Source organism: Thamnophis elegans, chromosome 1 (genome assembly GCF_009769535.1).
Source record: "Thamnophis elegans isolate rThaEle1 chromosome 1, rThaEle1.pri, whole genome shotgun sequence".
NCBI lineage: Eukaryota > Metazoa > Chordata > Lepidosauria > Squamata > Colubridae > Thamnophis > Thamnophis elegans.
The window spans coordinates 142,600,989-142,616,136 of NC_045541.1; the positions used below are offsets into that span (position 1 = coordinate 142,600,989).

At 36.4% G+C, this 15,148-nt stretch overlaps 1 protein-coding gene across 2 annotated transcripts in view; it reads right to left on the reverse strand.

The window, feature by feature from the left end:
- SYNE3 (spectrin repeat containing nuclear envelope family member 3) overlaps nt 1–15,148 on the reverse strand; it is an 84,836-nt gene that overhangs the window by 29,716 nt on the left and 39,972 nt on the right. For both annotated transcript variants that reach the window (XM_032233800.1, XM_032233790.1), the window contains 6 exons: nt 11,115–11,289; nt 8,415–8,597; nt 8,006–8,149; nt 6,881–7,015; nt 4,265–4,414; nt 2,748–2,911 (listed from right to left, as the gene is read on the reverse strand). In XM_032233800.1, the coding sequence (XP_032089691.1) occupies nt 2,748–2,911; nt 4,265–4,414; nt 6,881–7,015; nt 8,006–8,149; nt 8,415–8,597; nt 11,115–11,289 (951 nt within the window). The remainder of the gene's footprint in view (nt 1–2,747; nt 2,912–4,264; nt 4,415–6,880; nt 7,016–8,005; nt 8,150–8,414; nt 8,598–11,114; nt 11,290–15,148) is intronic.

Genomic DNA, 15,148 nt, shown 5'->3' on the forward strand with positions numbered 1-15,148 from the left:
CATTAACTAAATTAGTAAAATCTGAATCTGGTCCATTCAATTTGAGAAAAATTCAAAATTTGATCTCTATTGCTCTTTATGCATCGAATTACTTAATTTTTCTAGATTCCTTTTCAGACATTCGAGTCAAGTTTCATTTTCAGACGTCCCCAGGTTATAAGTTGGTTGTGGTTATAAATTGGACGTGGTTACACTGCAGTTGAAGATTTGCAAACAAAGCAAGCTGTGTGGATTCCAGGCCGGTGTGTTCATCCTTATCATGGAAAAACAAATGAAACATCCAAGGATGCAACGTCCTCCAATATTGCCTTGGAATCACCTTGAAGATCAACATCAATTGAAAAAATTCTTTTTTCTCATGTGTTGTTTTCTCTTTTTCTTTTTCTTTCCGGTTTCTACTAACTCGGAAACAACTCTTGCTCTTCCGCTTAGTCCTAATCTTTGGATTCGTCACGCTCAATATATGTTTTTGATTTATGGTCGTAATATAACTTTATATTATGAACCTCCTATGCCTCTTTTATAAAAGCAATAAAAGTTGCTTTTATTCCTAATCTAATTAATTCTTCTGTTTTCATTGTTTTGCAACTTCAACATATTTCTTCTTCTTGGCTATTTTCTACTCCTCCAAATGAATTAAATTTAGTTAGATGGAAGTATATTCACATTAACCAATTTACTAGAGGCTTATGTTTTTGTTGTTATGCTCGTCATAATTGACTTAATCAATGGTCTGATTACCCAAAAGCTAAACGTATTTTAGATAAAGTAGGGAATTATAGCTATTGTACTCAGAAATATTGGTTATGGGGTACTATTAAAACATCACAAGGTCATAACACCATACCTGAAATGTAACCTGAACATTTTCCTATTTTTCAAACTGTCTCTTCTAATACTGGAACAGGTGGATCAATCTGTGCTGGATAGCAATTAAAAGATCCTGCAATGTGGTTTTTCTTTGACAAATATGCAACTAACGTACACCCTCAGAACTATCAATGTGCTGCCATTGGATATTTGTTGTTACCTGTCCAAGTGGGTGTTTATGGAAGTTTACCAACTAGAAAAAGACGTGCAGCCTTGGGATCAAAATGTTCTGATGAAGTTATTATTGATACTCAATTTTCTTCATTGCCTACTTTTGGACGTGCATTAGTTGGAGCAATAACTGGAACTATTTCTTTGGGATCATACCCAGGAATATTAGCTCAAGAAAATAGACATTCTATTTTAGGTTTCACATGCCAATTGGAGAAATCGATTAATGCTACTGCTGCAATTATTAGAGATTTGCAAAATGAAATTGAAGAACTTAATCAAGATTTAATTCAACAACGCTTTGCTATAAACTATTTGCTAGCTCGTCAAGGTGGATTTTGCAGCTTAGTTGGTCAACGTGCTTGCGCTGTGCATTTTCATTCACTTAATAGAACTATTGAAGATGAATTAGCTAATTTACAAGCTTCTATAAAAAATAATGTACATGATGAATTTTCTCCTTATGCTTGGTTAACTAAATGGTTACCTGATATTTCTTGGTTAAAATAATTGTTTTTCTATGGTGTGAACATAATCGTATTACTTATACTTTGCTGTTGCTGTATGCAATGTGTTCCTTCATTTTTTGCCATGTTTCGCAAGTCTCCTGCACCTACTTTGAATGTGATTCAAATGCATGCTCTTGAAAAATCTATTTTTTTGTCATTAAAAACAAAAAGCGAGGAAATGTAGGGTTTTTACAGTGAATCATCTGGATGGTCCTTAGAACTGAGGTTACACGTGTAAGTAGAAACTGCAGCAATCTGCAGAAAATATTTGCCTGTCAGCTATTCTTTGCTTGCAGTGTTCCCAGGGATGTTCGAGGACACGGGATGATACAGAGTATAACCTGCAACATTTTATTCACTCATTTGATAACACTTGATTTACTTAGCTATTACAACGTGAACGTTCTCACAAACACCAATGATGTAAGGACTAACCAATTATTGTGCCTTGGAGACTTGTTAGCCAATAATGATATAATACGTAAAGCTCAAAGAAGCTGAAAACACTATAAGAATGATGTTTCATGATTAATAATTTTGGTGTTGATTCTCATGTTAATTCTGGATGCTCAATAAACTTTGGTTGATTCAGCTATCCGTGAGTGGACATTCCTTTCATCTTCAGCCTTGGGAACCCTAAATGCTACAGGCTGGGAAAAGCAACTGATGGTTCCCCATTTTGGGAGGCGGGGGAGAATGAAGCACAAAGGGTCTGTTTACTGGTAGCAATGCCACCCACCTGGAATGTGCTCCCTCATCTTATTAGATTAGTCTGGACTTTAGCTATCTTCCCTAAGCAGTTGCAAAAAAACAAAGCTCTTTGGGAATATTTAGGGCTTGGTGCCTCTTCATTTATACTGTTTGGATGTTTTGAATTTTTTTTTTATTTTTGATGGATGCGTTTTCTGTTCCTGGATTTTATTAATTCTGATGTTTTAATGTTTGTACCCTGATCATGGTCCAGTGGGAGTGCAGGAGGATAGAAATGTACTAAATAAACTGTTCTAAACTGCAGTCTGTATTTAGTACAGCCTACAATCTGGAAAACAGCTGCACACCCCTTTTAAATATTAAGCAAGAAGAAAATGGCAATACAGTCATTGCATATTCCCCATCCTTTTGTTTTCTGTTTTCACCAGCCAGCTACAGGTCTAGCCTCAAAAAAAGTCCTGACAAGAAACTACAAGAACCTTTTACCTTGACATTAGGTTTTCAAGAAACTTGAATGAGTCTTTCAACTGTTTCATTTCAGCCTGGATATTCAAAGCTCCCTCTGGAGAAGTGTCTTTTATAACCAAATGCCCATGGGCTTCAATGAGATGTAACTGGATCTCTCTACCTGGAAACTCAGTTTGCAATCTCTAGAGGGCACAAGATACAAATACATCAATGTACTGATAGAAGAGAAGATTTGCAGTTCATAGATGAACTGTGGGGTCCTTGGTGCTCCCTGGTAGTTTTCAGATGCAGAGGTTTCATTACCAAACTAGGCAACCATCAGTGCACTGATGATGTTACCTAACTTGGTAATGATATGCCTGCAAGAAAACCACCAAGCTCAGAGAGCACCAAGGACTCTGTACATGATACAGGAGAATTAATGTTTAGGATCTTTATTCTATTTGCATATTTGGCTCTGATTCAATTAAAATTTTGTTAACATTTATAAGATTTGTTTCATTAATATAAATGTAAGACAAAGTGCATATCCAGAACAGGATCTTTATCATTTATTATGAAAAGCTGCAAAATATTAATGGAATCCTATATCCTGATAACATTATTATAAATGAATACCTAAAAACTCAATGTCTAAGAACAGCAGAAGTACCATTCTGAATCAGACCAAAGTCCCCTTTAAACCAGCAATAGGGAATGGACAATTTTAAGACCACAGGTGGCTTTTGGCCTAAGTTCCAAAAATCTTGGAAACAATCACTTCAAACTTCTAGTAAGAGTAATCTGTTTGTAGCTTGGCAGACTGCTAGAATATACAATTGTGACAGAACATTGTAATCTTCATAGATAAATAGTTTAATAATTTGTTTCCCTTGGTGATATCAGATGTTATGTCAACCAGCAAGAAATGGAAAGTAATGTGCTTCAAATAATAACATGGCTTCTGAGCAATGATATTTAGAAGCGTATTGTCTCTAAATCTGGAGATGCTATTTTTACACTGTTGTATGAACTACGTACAGTATTAATTCAAGTTCCATAATGAAGACCAGGGATGGGTTCCGGCAGTCACTACTGCCGGTTTGCTTGTGGCCACGCCACACATGCACTTGATGAGCGCACATGCACAATGCAATAAGAATTGTTCTGCGCATGTGCAGAAGCAAAAAACAAGATGGCGGCACCTCTGGCACCTTCCAAAGAGAGGGAGGGGGCATGGCAGGTCTGGGTCGCTGCCAGTTCCAGCGATCAAGCCCGCCAAATCACTACCGGTTCACAGAAACCATCCGAACTGGTAGGAACCCACCACTGATGCAGACATATATAAATTTCTTTTGTTTTCAGTGTTCATATGGCATTTAAAAACAGTGTAATTCAAAATAAATAGTTACTTTCGAAAAACATTAACATGGCACCTTGCAAATATTTTGCTGATTCCTAGACTGTAGTTGAAATGTAAACCTCAGCTGAATCCTCATATCTCTACCCATTAGAAAGCTTGCTAATAACCTCACAAGAAAAGAAAGGTTCTTTACCTCCAAGTCCAACATTGCATTGTGAGTTGTAGCATCGCAGTAATATTCCAGTTTCTGTTTGGTCACGGTAAGCCACTGTTGGAGATCTGATAATTTGTCATTAAAAGCCCAGTGTTTCTGAATATGTTGCTTACTTTGTGCAATCATGATCTGCAAGGAACCACAGGAAGACCCCGTCATTATTAATAAGGGAACTCATTAGATTTCTTTCTTTGGATCAAACAATTATGTTCCAAAATACACATTATCATCCCCAAAATGAGCATACCAAGATGAAGGCAAGATCTTACAAGTGCCTTACAGCATCTTCTAGAATCATTCAACCACAGTTGTGTTGATATTAATGAGGACTGTTTTTTAATTATCTCAACAACTCTAAAGGATGCTCTAAGTCATCAAAAGCAAAAGACAGATAGCCCTTTCTTGCTGACCACTCATTCAGTGATAGTTGTGATAGCACTGAAAAAAGACTTGTAGTATGTTTGGTGGTTGAAGCTGTAGCCATTGCAGCATCCCTGCAGTCATGTGAGTATTATTTGGAGCCTTAGTAATCAGTGTGCATTTACAATGGTTGCAGTGTCCCTGGGTCACCTGGTCATTGGGCTAAATTTCAATCACCTGGTTATTACTTATTACTCTCACAGCTGGCTTCTGATCAGCAATGGGAATGAGGAAGCCAGCAGGAAGTTGCAAATCGTAGCCATGTGATATCACATTTAACAACTGTGGGTGATTTGCTAATGATCACAGCTGGAATTACTGTCATAAGTCAAGCTCTGATATGTAATTTTTCACTTTAGCAAGAGTGCTAGTTTCATTTGCTGGCAATAAGTGAAGGCAATCTCTAATTGAAGGTTACAACGTTTCCTTCTGAGCACATTCTATTGAACCTAATACAACTTCCATTCCCAAAGAAGGCATGCATAAGACAGTACTGCACATTTTATGAGTTCCAGATTCATACTCTATCTTCATTTTATAAATTGTTCTTATTAAGAAAAAGAATCTCACTAAATTAAAAAAACCTGAAGTAGTCTGTTAAAGTGAATGAATATTTACCATAATTTTACCTTCACTAGCAAAAAAATCTAGAGCTGCAGATCTGAATTTGGCCACAGAGTGGGGCTCCACAGACAAAAATGCCTTATGCATCTCTTTCTAATATACATAATAATGTAAAGGAAATGCAGCTAAGGAAATACTGCATTTCTAATGATATATTAATACTTAATTTTTATTGTGCTTCTACATTCGTTTTAATTACTCAGAACCAAATAACTCCACATGTCATCTTTGCTTTATAAGCGCATGTAGATTCCTTTACACTTTTATCAAAAGGCAGCTTGCCTTGTAAAAGCAGCTTGATTTGCTCATCATTTGCAAGTGAAACTCTTAGATCACATAGCAACAACTTAAATCACTAAACTTCCATCACTAAATAGCTTCTTGGAAGTGGACTGATGATGTTGATAAAATTACTTATGTAATTAATTTTAATTAAAATTACTTATGTAATTTTATCCAGGTTTGCTCTATCATTATCTAGAGCAGTTATTTCACACAGCAAATGTTATGTAAGATGTAACACACATAAATTTACTACATAGGCTCCCATTTCTTCCAAATACTGCATTACCTTCTGAATTATAATGGGAAATGCCAATACAAGATTCATCACTAACTGCTTAGAGAGGGCTGTAAAGACTGTGGAGCAATATACAAGTCTGTGCTATTGCTATTATAAGAATTAGTATAAATCCAGCTGCCCAGATTCACTTTATTGTGATATGGGTAGCATAAAATTTAATAACTAAAATCAATAAAATCAATATTATTCCCCCCAATTATTTATCCGAACAACCTGGTCTCCTGAATAATGAGGTCCTATACTTTGCCCCATTATTATTCATCTCTATTTGGAGAATGTCTGACAAATCATTAAAAGAAGAGCAGGAGGAAACATCTCCATAACGGTAACATCTACATAATGATAGTTGGGCCTGTAGAAATGGACCATTTTACTTACTTGTGTTTTACCAAATAACAGAACTGTCATTATTATCATGAAAATTGGGGTGTTACCCCCCATTTTCTTCTGCTTGTTTGGAATCCCAAGAGGAGTAGAAACCCTGTCATAAGGGTATGTTATGAGCCACAAGAAAAGATGCAGGTTGTATGGGCTGATGGAACACATTTTTCTGCTTGGCTCTCATCTAAGAAGCATGAGAAGCAGTTGCTGCACCAGTGCAACAATTGCTGCACTGGATGAGAAACGACACATCTTCAAGGAAAGACAAAGAAAGTCCAGTTGCCTTTTGAAAGAGTGACTGAGAATCTCCATAGACATGTACAAGGGCAAAATCATTGAGTTTAGGAAAAAAAATAGGGGAAAAAAACCCCCTCCTTTCAAGTTGAGTTCAGTTCTTGGTGGCTTCTTGGACCCATTTATGTAGACATCTTAACAACAGTAAGTGATTTGTCATTCTCTTCTTTGGGATTTCCCTGAATGGCTCCCATTTAAGTACTAACAAGGCCTGACTCTGCTTAGCTTCTGAGCCCAGAAAAGATTAGCTGAGTGCTGCCATCTTTTGAGAATCCTTCACCAAAATGAGTTACCTCCAATGATCTCTTAAGTATTTGATAGTCAGAAGAACACTGTTTTGTTTTATGCATCTGTGCTGGGTCTGACTGAATAAGTTTCTCTATTTCTTCCATTTGGATTGCACATTCATCCAGGTGTCCTTGAATGCTCTGTAGAATAAAATTGCATTTTGAATAAGTTGCCATGCAGGATGCTGTTCAAGGAATCATTGCATACTTGAAAACATCTTAAAAGAACAGAAGAACCTGTTTGAAAAGGCAAACGGTTGTATTTCAAAAGAATAGATTCAGAAGATAATCTTACAAGTAAAAGTTAGTCCTAATCCTGCTAACCTATATCCCTCACTGGAGCAGCAGAAAAATGAATAAACTACCACCTAGACTCAAAGCATATACTTTGCAGCATAACCCACTGGAATAAATTTGCAATGGTGGGGGTGTTCTATCTTAACTATATCATGCTTTTCCTGACTTGGTTTGTGTGTTTTGTGCTTTTTGGTTTGATTAAACACACTTATTTTAAGATTCCATATTTTCACCTGTCAAGAGAGGATCAAAAACATGAACTGTAATGTCCAGATAGTTGGCAACACAGGTGAAGACTAGCAAATGAAACTTATTTTGGAGGAGATGTTTATTCCTTTAATGTTTTTCATGCCACGATTGCCAATTACACAGTTTCTCTCTTCCTTAAACTTCACAACAAACGCATACTTATAAGGTAGATTAAAAGAATGGCTGATTGCTTCAAGAATATCCAAGTAAGCTTTATCACTGGGAATTTAGGGATGTACACCTATTTTGTTCCAAAATAGAAAAAGTGCTGTGGCAGAGAAATGGACATGCTTTCTGTACCAGATGATGCCTCCTTACAGGAAACACACCTTTTCCTGCCTCACACGGCAGCCATACAATTTCAAGAATTTTACACGTGTTCTTGAAACTGAATGGCTGTCGTGAGAGCCAAGAAAAGACATTAAGGAGCTACAAGTTTTACTGCATTAAGTCTATTGCTCCAAAAAAACCGACAGCTTGGGGGGCTTTTGTTAGTGTGAAACACATCACATTCATAGGTTGCTGTGACTATTGATAACACATTTTGGAAAGGAATCCTTTTGGATGGTTTTTGATGCCACTTACCTCTAGCCTTTGCAACCGGGCCTCTTTACCCACAAGATCTGGCAGCAGTTCTTTTTCTGCATTTAGCTTGACTCTGAGAGCAGACAGCTGCGTTTGCAGAAGCTGGAAGGATGCATCAAAGTCTTTGTGCTGTGATACCAAAGCCTAGCCAGAGGAAAAAAAAGCTGATTTCATGCCAGTCCTGAGAGCATGAATGCTTTCTGCCAACTCAGAACACAGACCTGTGAGTATATCAGAATGAAAATAACAATCTGACTGAAGTAAAAACTGAATGATGTATTAATCATTGTAGTTTCTCACTCCAATATTAAATCACAATTATATTTTCTATGAATTATACTTTCTACAAATTATACTTTCTAAGAATTATACTTTCTTCTAAGAAGCTGACTTCTTAGAAGCAGCTTACCTGTAACTTGCTTTTCCTCTGGAGTAGCCCTTTGTGCAGGTTTTCTAATTCCTTTGTAGCATCACTAACTTCCTCCAAGAGTAACTTTGCTCTCTCCTGTTCAAAAATATTGCCCAGGAAATCTTTTTTCATCTGGACTTTCAAGAGTTGTTCCTTAAGATGGGAGCTTTCAACCAGAAAAATCTACAAAAGAGAATAATGGATTGCTATGCATTTCTGTCAATCATTTTTATTTTTCTATTTTGAAAATATTTTCCCCAAACAGGAATAATTTGAATAATATTTTTTAAAAAACCAACTACAACTCAGAAATACTATTAAATAAGTTTATCAGTATGTAATTCATAACAACATATAAATGTATCAGCATGATTTATCTTTACCTACAAATATTAGAATTTAATATGAATAAGCAATGATATCCCCTGTGACACTAGATGGAAACTGAAATTTGGACTATGAAGAAGTAAGTCAGAAAGATCGTTGATGCTTTTCAACATTGCTTTGGGAGGATACTACGGACATTCAAGGAAACAAATAAATGGCTAACTGGATCAACCCAGAATTTTCACTTGAACACAAATGACCAGACTCAATATTATTCCCCTTTGAATGTATTATGCAAAGACTATTTCTCTGGAAAAGCCTCTCATGCCCAGGAAAGTTACAAAAGTTGCATCGTTTACACTCTCCGTTACAATGACAGAGGGTGTCTCATTTGAAGATCTGAAGAAGAGGTTAAGAACAGATCATTGTGGAAAAAAATATGTTTAGAAAGTAATGTCTATATTAATCACATTGATTAGAGACAATGAATTAGACAAGTTTATAAGAGATTGCAAGTCTTTTGTGGACTTTCAGGATGTTAAGTACAATAACAGACTGTTAATAAAGAGATTTGAAGAAAACTTTTGTTTCTGGGGTTATCTATTAAGTTTCTCTTTTAAGTGAAGAGATAGTGGGTCGAGTTGGTAGATGGACAACAGATCAGCGACATCTTTTTATGTAACATAGTATTTTTAGTAAGAAACTATAGATGGGGAAATAGTTGCAGATCTGTTATGCAAGGGGGGAGGGAAATGTATCAGATATTTGAGATATACGGTATGTTCCAGCTTTCAATCAGGATGGATTATTTTATGTTAATGGTATATTTGTTATTTGTTCTACACACATTTTTATTATTGTTTTTTGCTTTTCTTTTTATTCTGTATTTTAATTTTGGAGATGAATAAAAAATTATTAAAAAAAATAAAAGTAGAAAAAAGTAAAAAATAGAAAAGTAAAGTCTATGGGGTCACTAAGGGCTGGCACCAGTGGTGCAATTCAGCTGGTTCTATCCAGTTCAGGCGAACCGGTAGCGGTGGCAGCAGAGGCTCTGCCTACCTGTCTGGCTGTCATCACATCCTGTTTTTGATGCTCTGCACATGCGCAGAGGTGGCACATGCAAGCAAAGCGCATGCATGCTCATGCTCACATTTACGAACTGGTAGCGAAGGTAAATTGATTTCACCCCGGGCTAGTACCAATTAAATGGCAATCCATCTCAACGTAAGTTAAAGAAAGATACCAGCATATAAAGCAGCACAAATTTATACAGATGGCAATGGGGAAAGTTCCTATAGCTCCTGAAAAATGGGAGAAGGAAAATGTAACTGGATAGAGCATTTTACAACTATAGTTCTGCTATTAGAAAAGCCTTGTCTTTTTTCAGTTGAACCAGAGACCACAGCCTTGGACTCAGAATTCAGAGTTTGATATTTGAGAGAATGGTCTTAGCTATGTAAGGCTTCAAATAATCTCCTACAACTGTTTTCCAACCATATTCTAAGGAAATCCTGGTTTCCTGGTGAGCTTGTTGGGATCTGCAGAGTTCCAGGAGATTCCAAGACATTGACATTTCAATTTAGGAAGACATAAAAAAGAAATTTCAAAGTGGGCAGGAGAATAAAGTAGAGGAATTGACTTGCTCCAACTGTTAACAGGCGAGGGTTAACTTTTTAAGCATTTAGCAGCAAAGAGGGATTTAGGGTGAATGCATGTTGAACTTTTCTCACTATGCACTATTATAATATGTTCTGATCCAGGCTATAGATACACTATGATGTTTTTGCAGAGTATACACACACACACACACACACACACACACACACACACACACGGACTCTCTCTCTATGTGTCTGTTTGTATGTCTACATATACTGTATTTCTATCCATATATTTATATTGACACTGACATACACTCATATTTCCAACACGCCATCATTCAGTCTGTAGTAAAACTAATAAATAAACAATATAACAGAGACAAAGTTTACCAATAGGGGTTGTTTTGATTTCTAGAACCTTGCATTACTACTATGCCTTTATCTTTTTCTTCAACTGTTTATTCCAATGTACAATGCTAAATTGTTAAACCTGCCAAAGATTATTATGATGAAGGTTAATTTAGCTCGATATTGAAATATTTACTGATATTTACTTACGGATCACTATTTGACCAGGATGAGGAAAAATGATGCACATGAATGTTCACAATTTACAAGTTCTCTTAATATTGTGATGGTTGTTGTACAGGTTAAAATTCTTTCCGATAGTAATACAGAATGGTCTGAAATTTTTACAACATTACTGTGTTTTTTTATGTGTTGGTTTCTGAACACATTGATTTTAAGATTCCAAATGTTATAAAGTCATCACCTCAATCTGACGCAGGAATGCATCTGTCAATGCAGGATCAGAAACCTGGAGTGTGGTGTCCAGGAGTCGCTGAGCTGATGGTTTCCACAGCTGACACTCCCTCATGGGGTTTTGGAAGCGCTGCCTCAATTCTGTTTCAATCTCCGTGCTCAATTTAAACATTTTCCCCTTCAGACTGCAAAAATAAATCAACAAAATTATGAAGTTTTATTAATGAATTATGAAGGATTTCATTTCTTCCTTTGCAGAAAGGTGAAGTGAACTCCAAGTTGGACTGAAAGGGATGAAAAGTCGGCCCATTTAATCTGTTTTCTTAACACAAAGCAGCTGTGTTTCTGCTTCCTATATTCTCCTGGCTTCTTCTTTCCACAGCTGCCTTTGCCAATCAGATAAGCCACAAAACCGTTTTTAGATGCCAGATGCATGTTATTTGCACCTGCTGCAGGGAATTACAAGAAGCTAGCTGTGCAGCTTGGATTCCCCAATAGCCTCTTAAGGATCAACTTTAAGATCCATACAGCCACCATCTATTACAGGCCTAGAGCAGAAAGACAAGAGACACTAAAGGGGGAAATTAACTACCAAAAGGAGGATTTCCCCCTTAACACTGAAGAACATAGTGCTTATGGTGATATTTATTCATATGACTTTGTATCATCTTACAGAGATGTCCTAAGGTATTTACAATTCAAGACATACATCACTGAAATCTAGTTTTAAATTAAGCCACATAGTTATAATATTAAAATTATCTAATTTATTTACAAATAACAGTTAACAAGAAATATGCACACTAAGTATTGAGGGAGTCCAATTTAGCAATATTCTCCATTCTAGGATCCCTCTTTAGCTAGGCTGGCAGAGTGCATCATCTTGTCTGTATTTGAACTAACTTATTTAGTAGGATACTGAAATAATATTGAATCTTATCCTCACTAATGAGATGCGTTTACACCAGGGGAAGTCAACCTTTTTATACCTACCGCCCACTTTTGTCTCTCTGTTAGTAGTAAAATTTTCTAACCGCCCACTGGTTCCACAGTAATGGTGATTTATAAAGTAGGGAAGTAACTTTACTTTATAAAATTTATAAAGCAGAGTTACAGCAAACCCCTACCGCCCACCATGAAAGCTGGAACGCCCACTAGTGGGCGGTAGGGACCAGGTTGACTATCACTAGTTTACACAATAAGGCATGTGATCAAGGTTAAAACTTAGCAGCTGGAGCAAGAAGTGCAGACACAAGGTTAAGTGTGTTTATTGTGTTTCTATATATTATAATGTCTGCATGTACAAAATATTGGACTCAAAGTATGAGGCTGGGATGATAGTTCTTTTTCTTTCCCCATTCTGCTCTTTAAAAAAGTAGAAAGGTCACTTTGATTTGTCAGAGTCAACAGGTGTGTTTTGTGGCTCCTTCTGCTAATTTTAGCACTAACAAACTGTGAAAATGTTCTCTTTAGAATGAACTAGCCGTACCTGAATCTACGTGGTGCAAAATACCTAGAAAATGTAGTTATGTATACGGTTCAACTCCAAAAAGCACAGTTTTGGCTACTGTTTAAAAAATTATTTAGTTATTTTGTATTAAGAAGTTATTGACGGTTTGCCTCTGAGCATACCTGTTAACAGTGTTTTGTGTGAACTCTGAGGGCATGTTGAATTCTGTTTGTGTATTAGTTGAAAAAAAATACTGGTTTGTGTTTAAATGTGAACAAAATTAATTTCATCCTCTCTGCAGGTGTCTGGCTCCTTCTATCCACTGACTGAAAGAGAAAAACTTGCTTTTACTTGCAGAAAATTCCAACCTGCTTGTGTCTCTGGCTCACAACCTGAGGCACATCTTATTTCTAATTTCATTCTCCAGCTTGAAGGGACCTGGCAGGCAGTAATGGCATATACACAGGTTTTTAGAAAACAAACATGAAGCTTTCCTTAGGAAACATATTTTGTTTTCAGTTAAACAAAACAAGAGAAAGGGATTATCCCACTCGGCATGCCATAATGCTCTTGTGATAGTAGTTATCCTGTAAGGACAGTTTATGTTTAACGTAATTTTGGAAAGGCGCAAGTCCTTTGATCACTACCTTCACTGTTGTTTCTTCTGTCTCTTCATAATCATTAGTGAGATTATCATTTCGTAAAAAAGAAACAATGCCTCTTTGGAAGATGATACCAACTATCTGTCATCTCTACTGTGGCAAATGTTCAAACTTTCCATTCTTACTTTTCTTCATTGGCAAGAATCCCAGACTTGCTTCCTTAACTTGGAATTAATGTTTCTCCTGCAGTAACTAATTTCATTAACAGAAAGCCTTTTTAGCTTGCCAAAACAGTCCATGCTTGTCACAAGAAAGCCAGTTTTTAGATACAAACATTTGTCTGTGCCTTAACCAGCTGTTGACAACCCTTTTTCCAGACCTGAAAAAAAGATTATGCAGATAATTTCCTGACTGCACTTAGCATGGAAGCAAAAATGTTTTAGTAAAGCTAGAAGTGGGAGGGGGGAATATGTCTATCCAGAAAAATATGCATGGGAAAAAAAAATCAGTAAATAACACATGGAGAAAAAGTCTTCTTATCATTAGTGTTGCTACCTGCATAATATTTGGCTAACACCTCTAATAATATTAACATATATACACAAGTACAAGACAACACACAACAAGGTAATGACTTATACAGTATGAGCCAGTGATTCAATTATTTTGCTCCATTTTCAAAGAATCCTCCCATGTCCAGACTTCCAAAAAGCAGGAGGGAAAGTGGGATACAGAGTTAACTAGAATGATTTTTCCTTCCCTTTTCCTTTCCTCTCTCTTCATTGTCCCTTGTATCATCCATAACAAGACAGCAGTTCAAAAAGCAGATATAATAAGTATTTCTTACATTTCCCAGAAGATCGTTCAAGATGAGTCAGTATTCTCAATATTAACTAGTTTACTAGTTTTCTGACCACTTTTCTAGTTGGGCAGAGTTTCATTTTGGAAACTGGCAGTTGTACAACTATAGCTTTTCCTAATCAAAAGTTACTGGTAAGGAAAAGCTACAAAGCCAACCCATGATTAAGATCTCAAAGCTGAAATAAATCAACATTCTATATCAAGTCATGGATGGGACCCACCACCATTTCAGGAAAAAGTCATAATGCTACAATACAGCTTCCGATGCAGGTAGAATGAAAAAAAAATAGTTTGAAATTCTGCTGAGTTACTGTCAGTCAGTAGAAGATAAAGAACTAGATGACCAAAGAACTGATTCCATAAAAGGAATTTTTGTATGTTCACAAATTATCCTGAATCACCAATGTCATTGTCTGCCAAGAAAAGTCAGAAAGCACATCCTAGGAATGTGGATAGCAAATGTAATAAACCACATTATATGCCTCTTTGCAAAAAGTTGGAATATTTTCAGTCTTAAGGGTTGTTTTTAAAAAGCTGCAAAGTAATGATAAAGGAACAGATTTAATTTTTAGGAGGATGTGAAAAAGACATTTATTTGAACAGCCAGATGAGAGGGAATTTTGAAAACAGATGCAGGTTTCCTTATATTATTATATCTGCCCAAATTCCCTTCCTGACAGGATTACTATGCAGTGATTACACTGAAAAATATCCCATTATTTTCCAATCATACATATACGTTGGTGCCTACATTCTACCTATTACATGGGTGTTATTTCGTAATGTTCCATCTAGAAATTGAGAGCCAGTTTAAAATGATCAACTTATCACCAGGGCTGGGAGATGTTTGACAGGCCTCTACAAATCTCTCTTTCTTGTGATGAGGGAGGGGGGAATCCAATCTGGATGGCAACCAACTACATTTGAGCCAGTGTTCTACAATGGTATGTCCATATTGGGACTGAAGAATCCAGGTTTAATCCCAAGTGAACTTGAGCCAGTTATTATCTTTCAGCCTGTCTCCACAGCATTATTATGAGACTAACTATTGCAAGAATTAAAAGGCACCTAGAACTTTGAGAAGGGGAAAAAAAGGCAAATCTCATTTCAAATACACTTTAAGACCAGTGG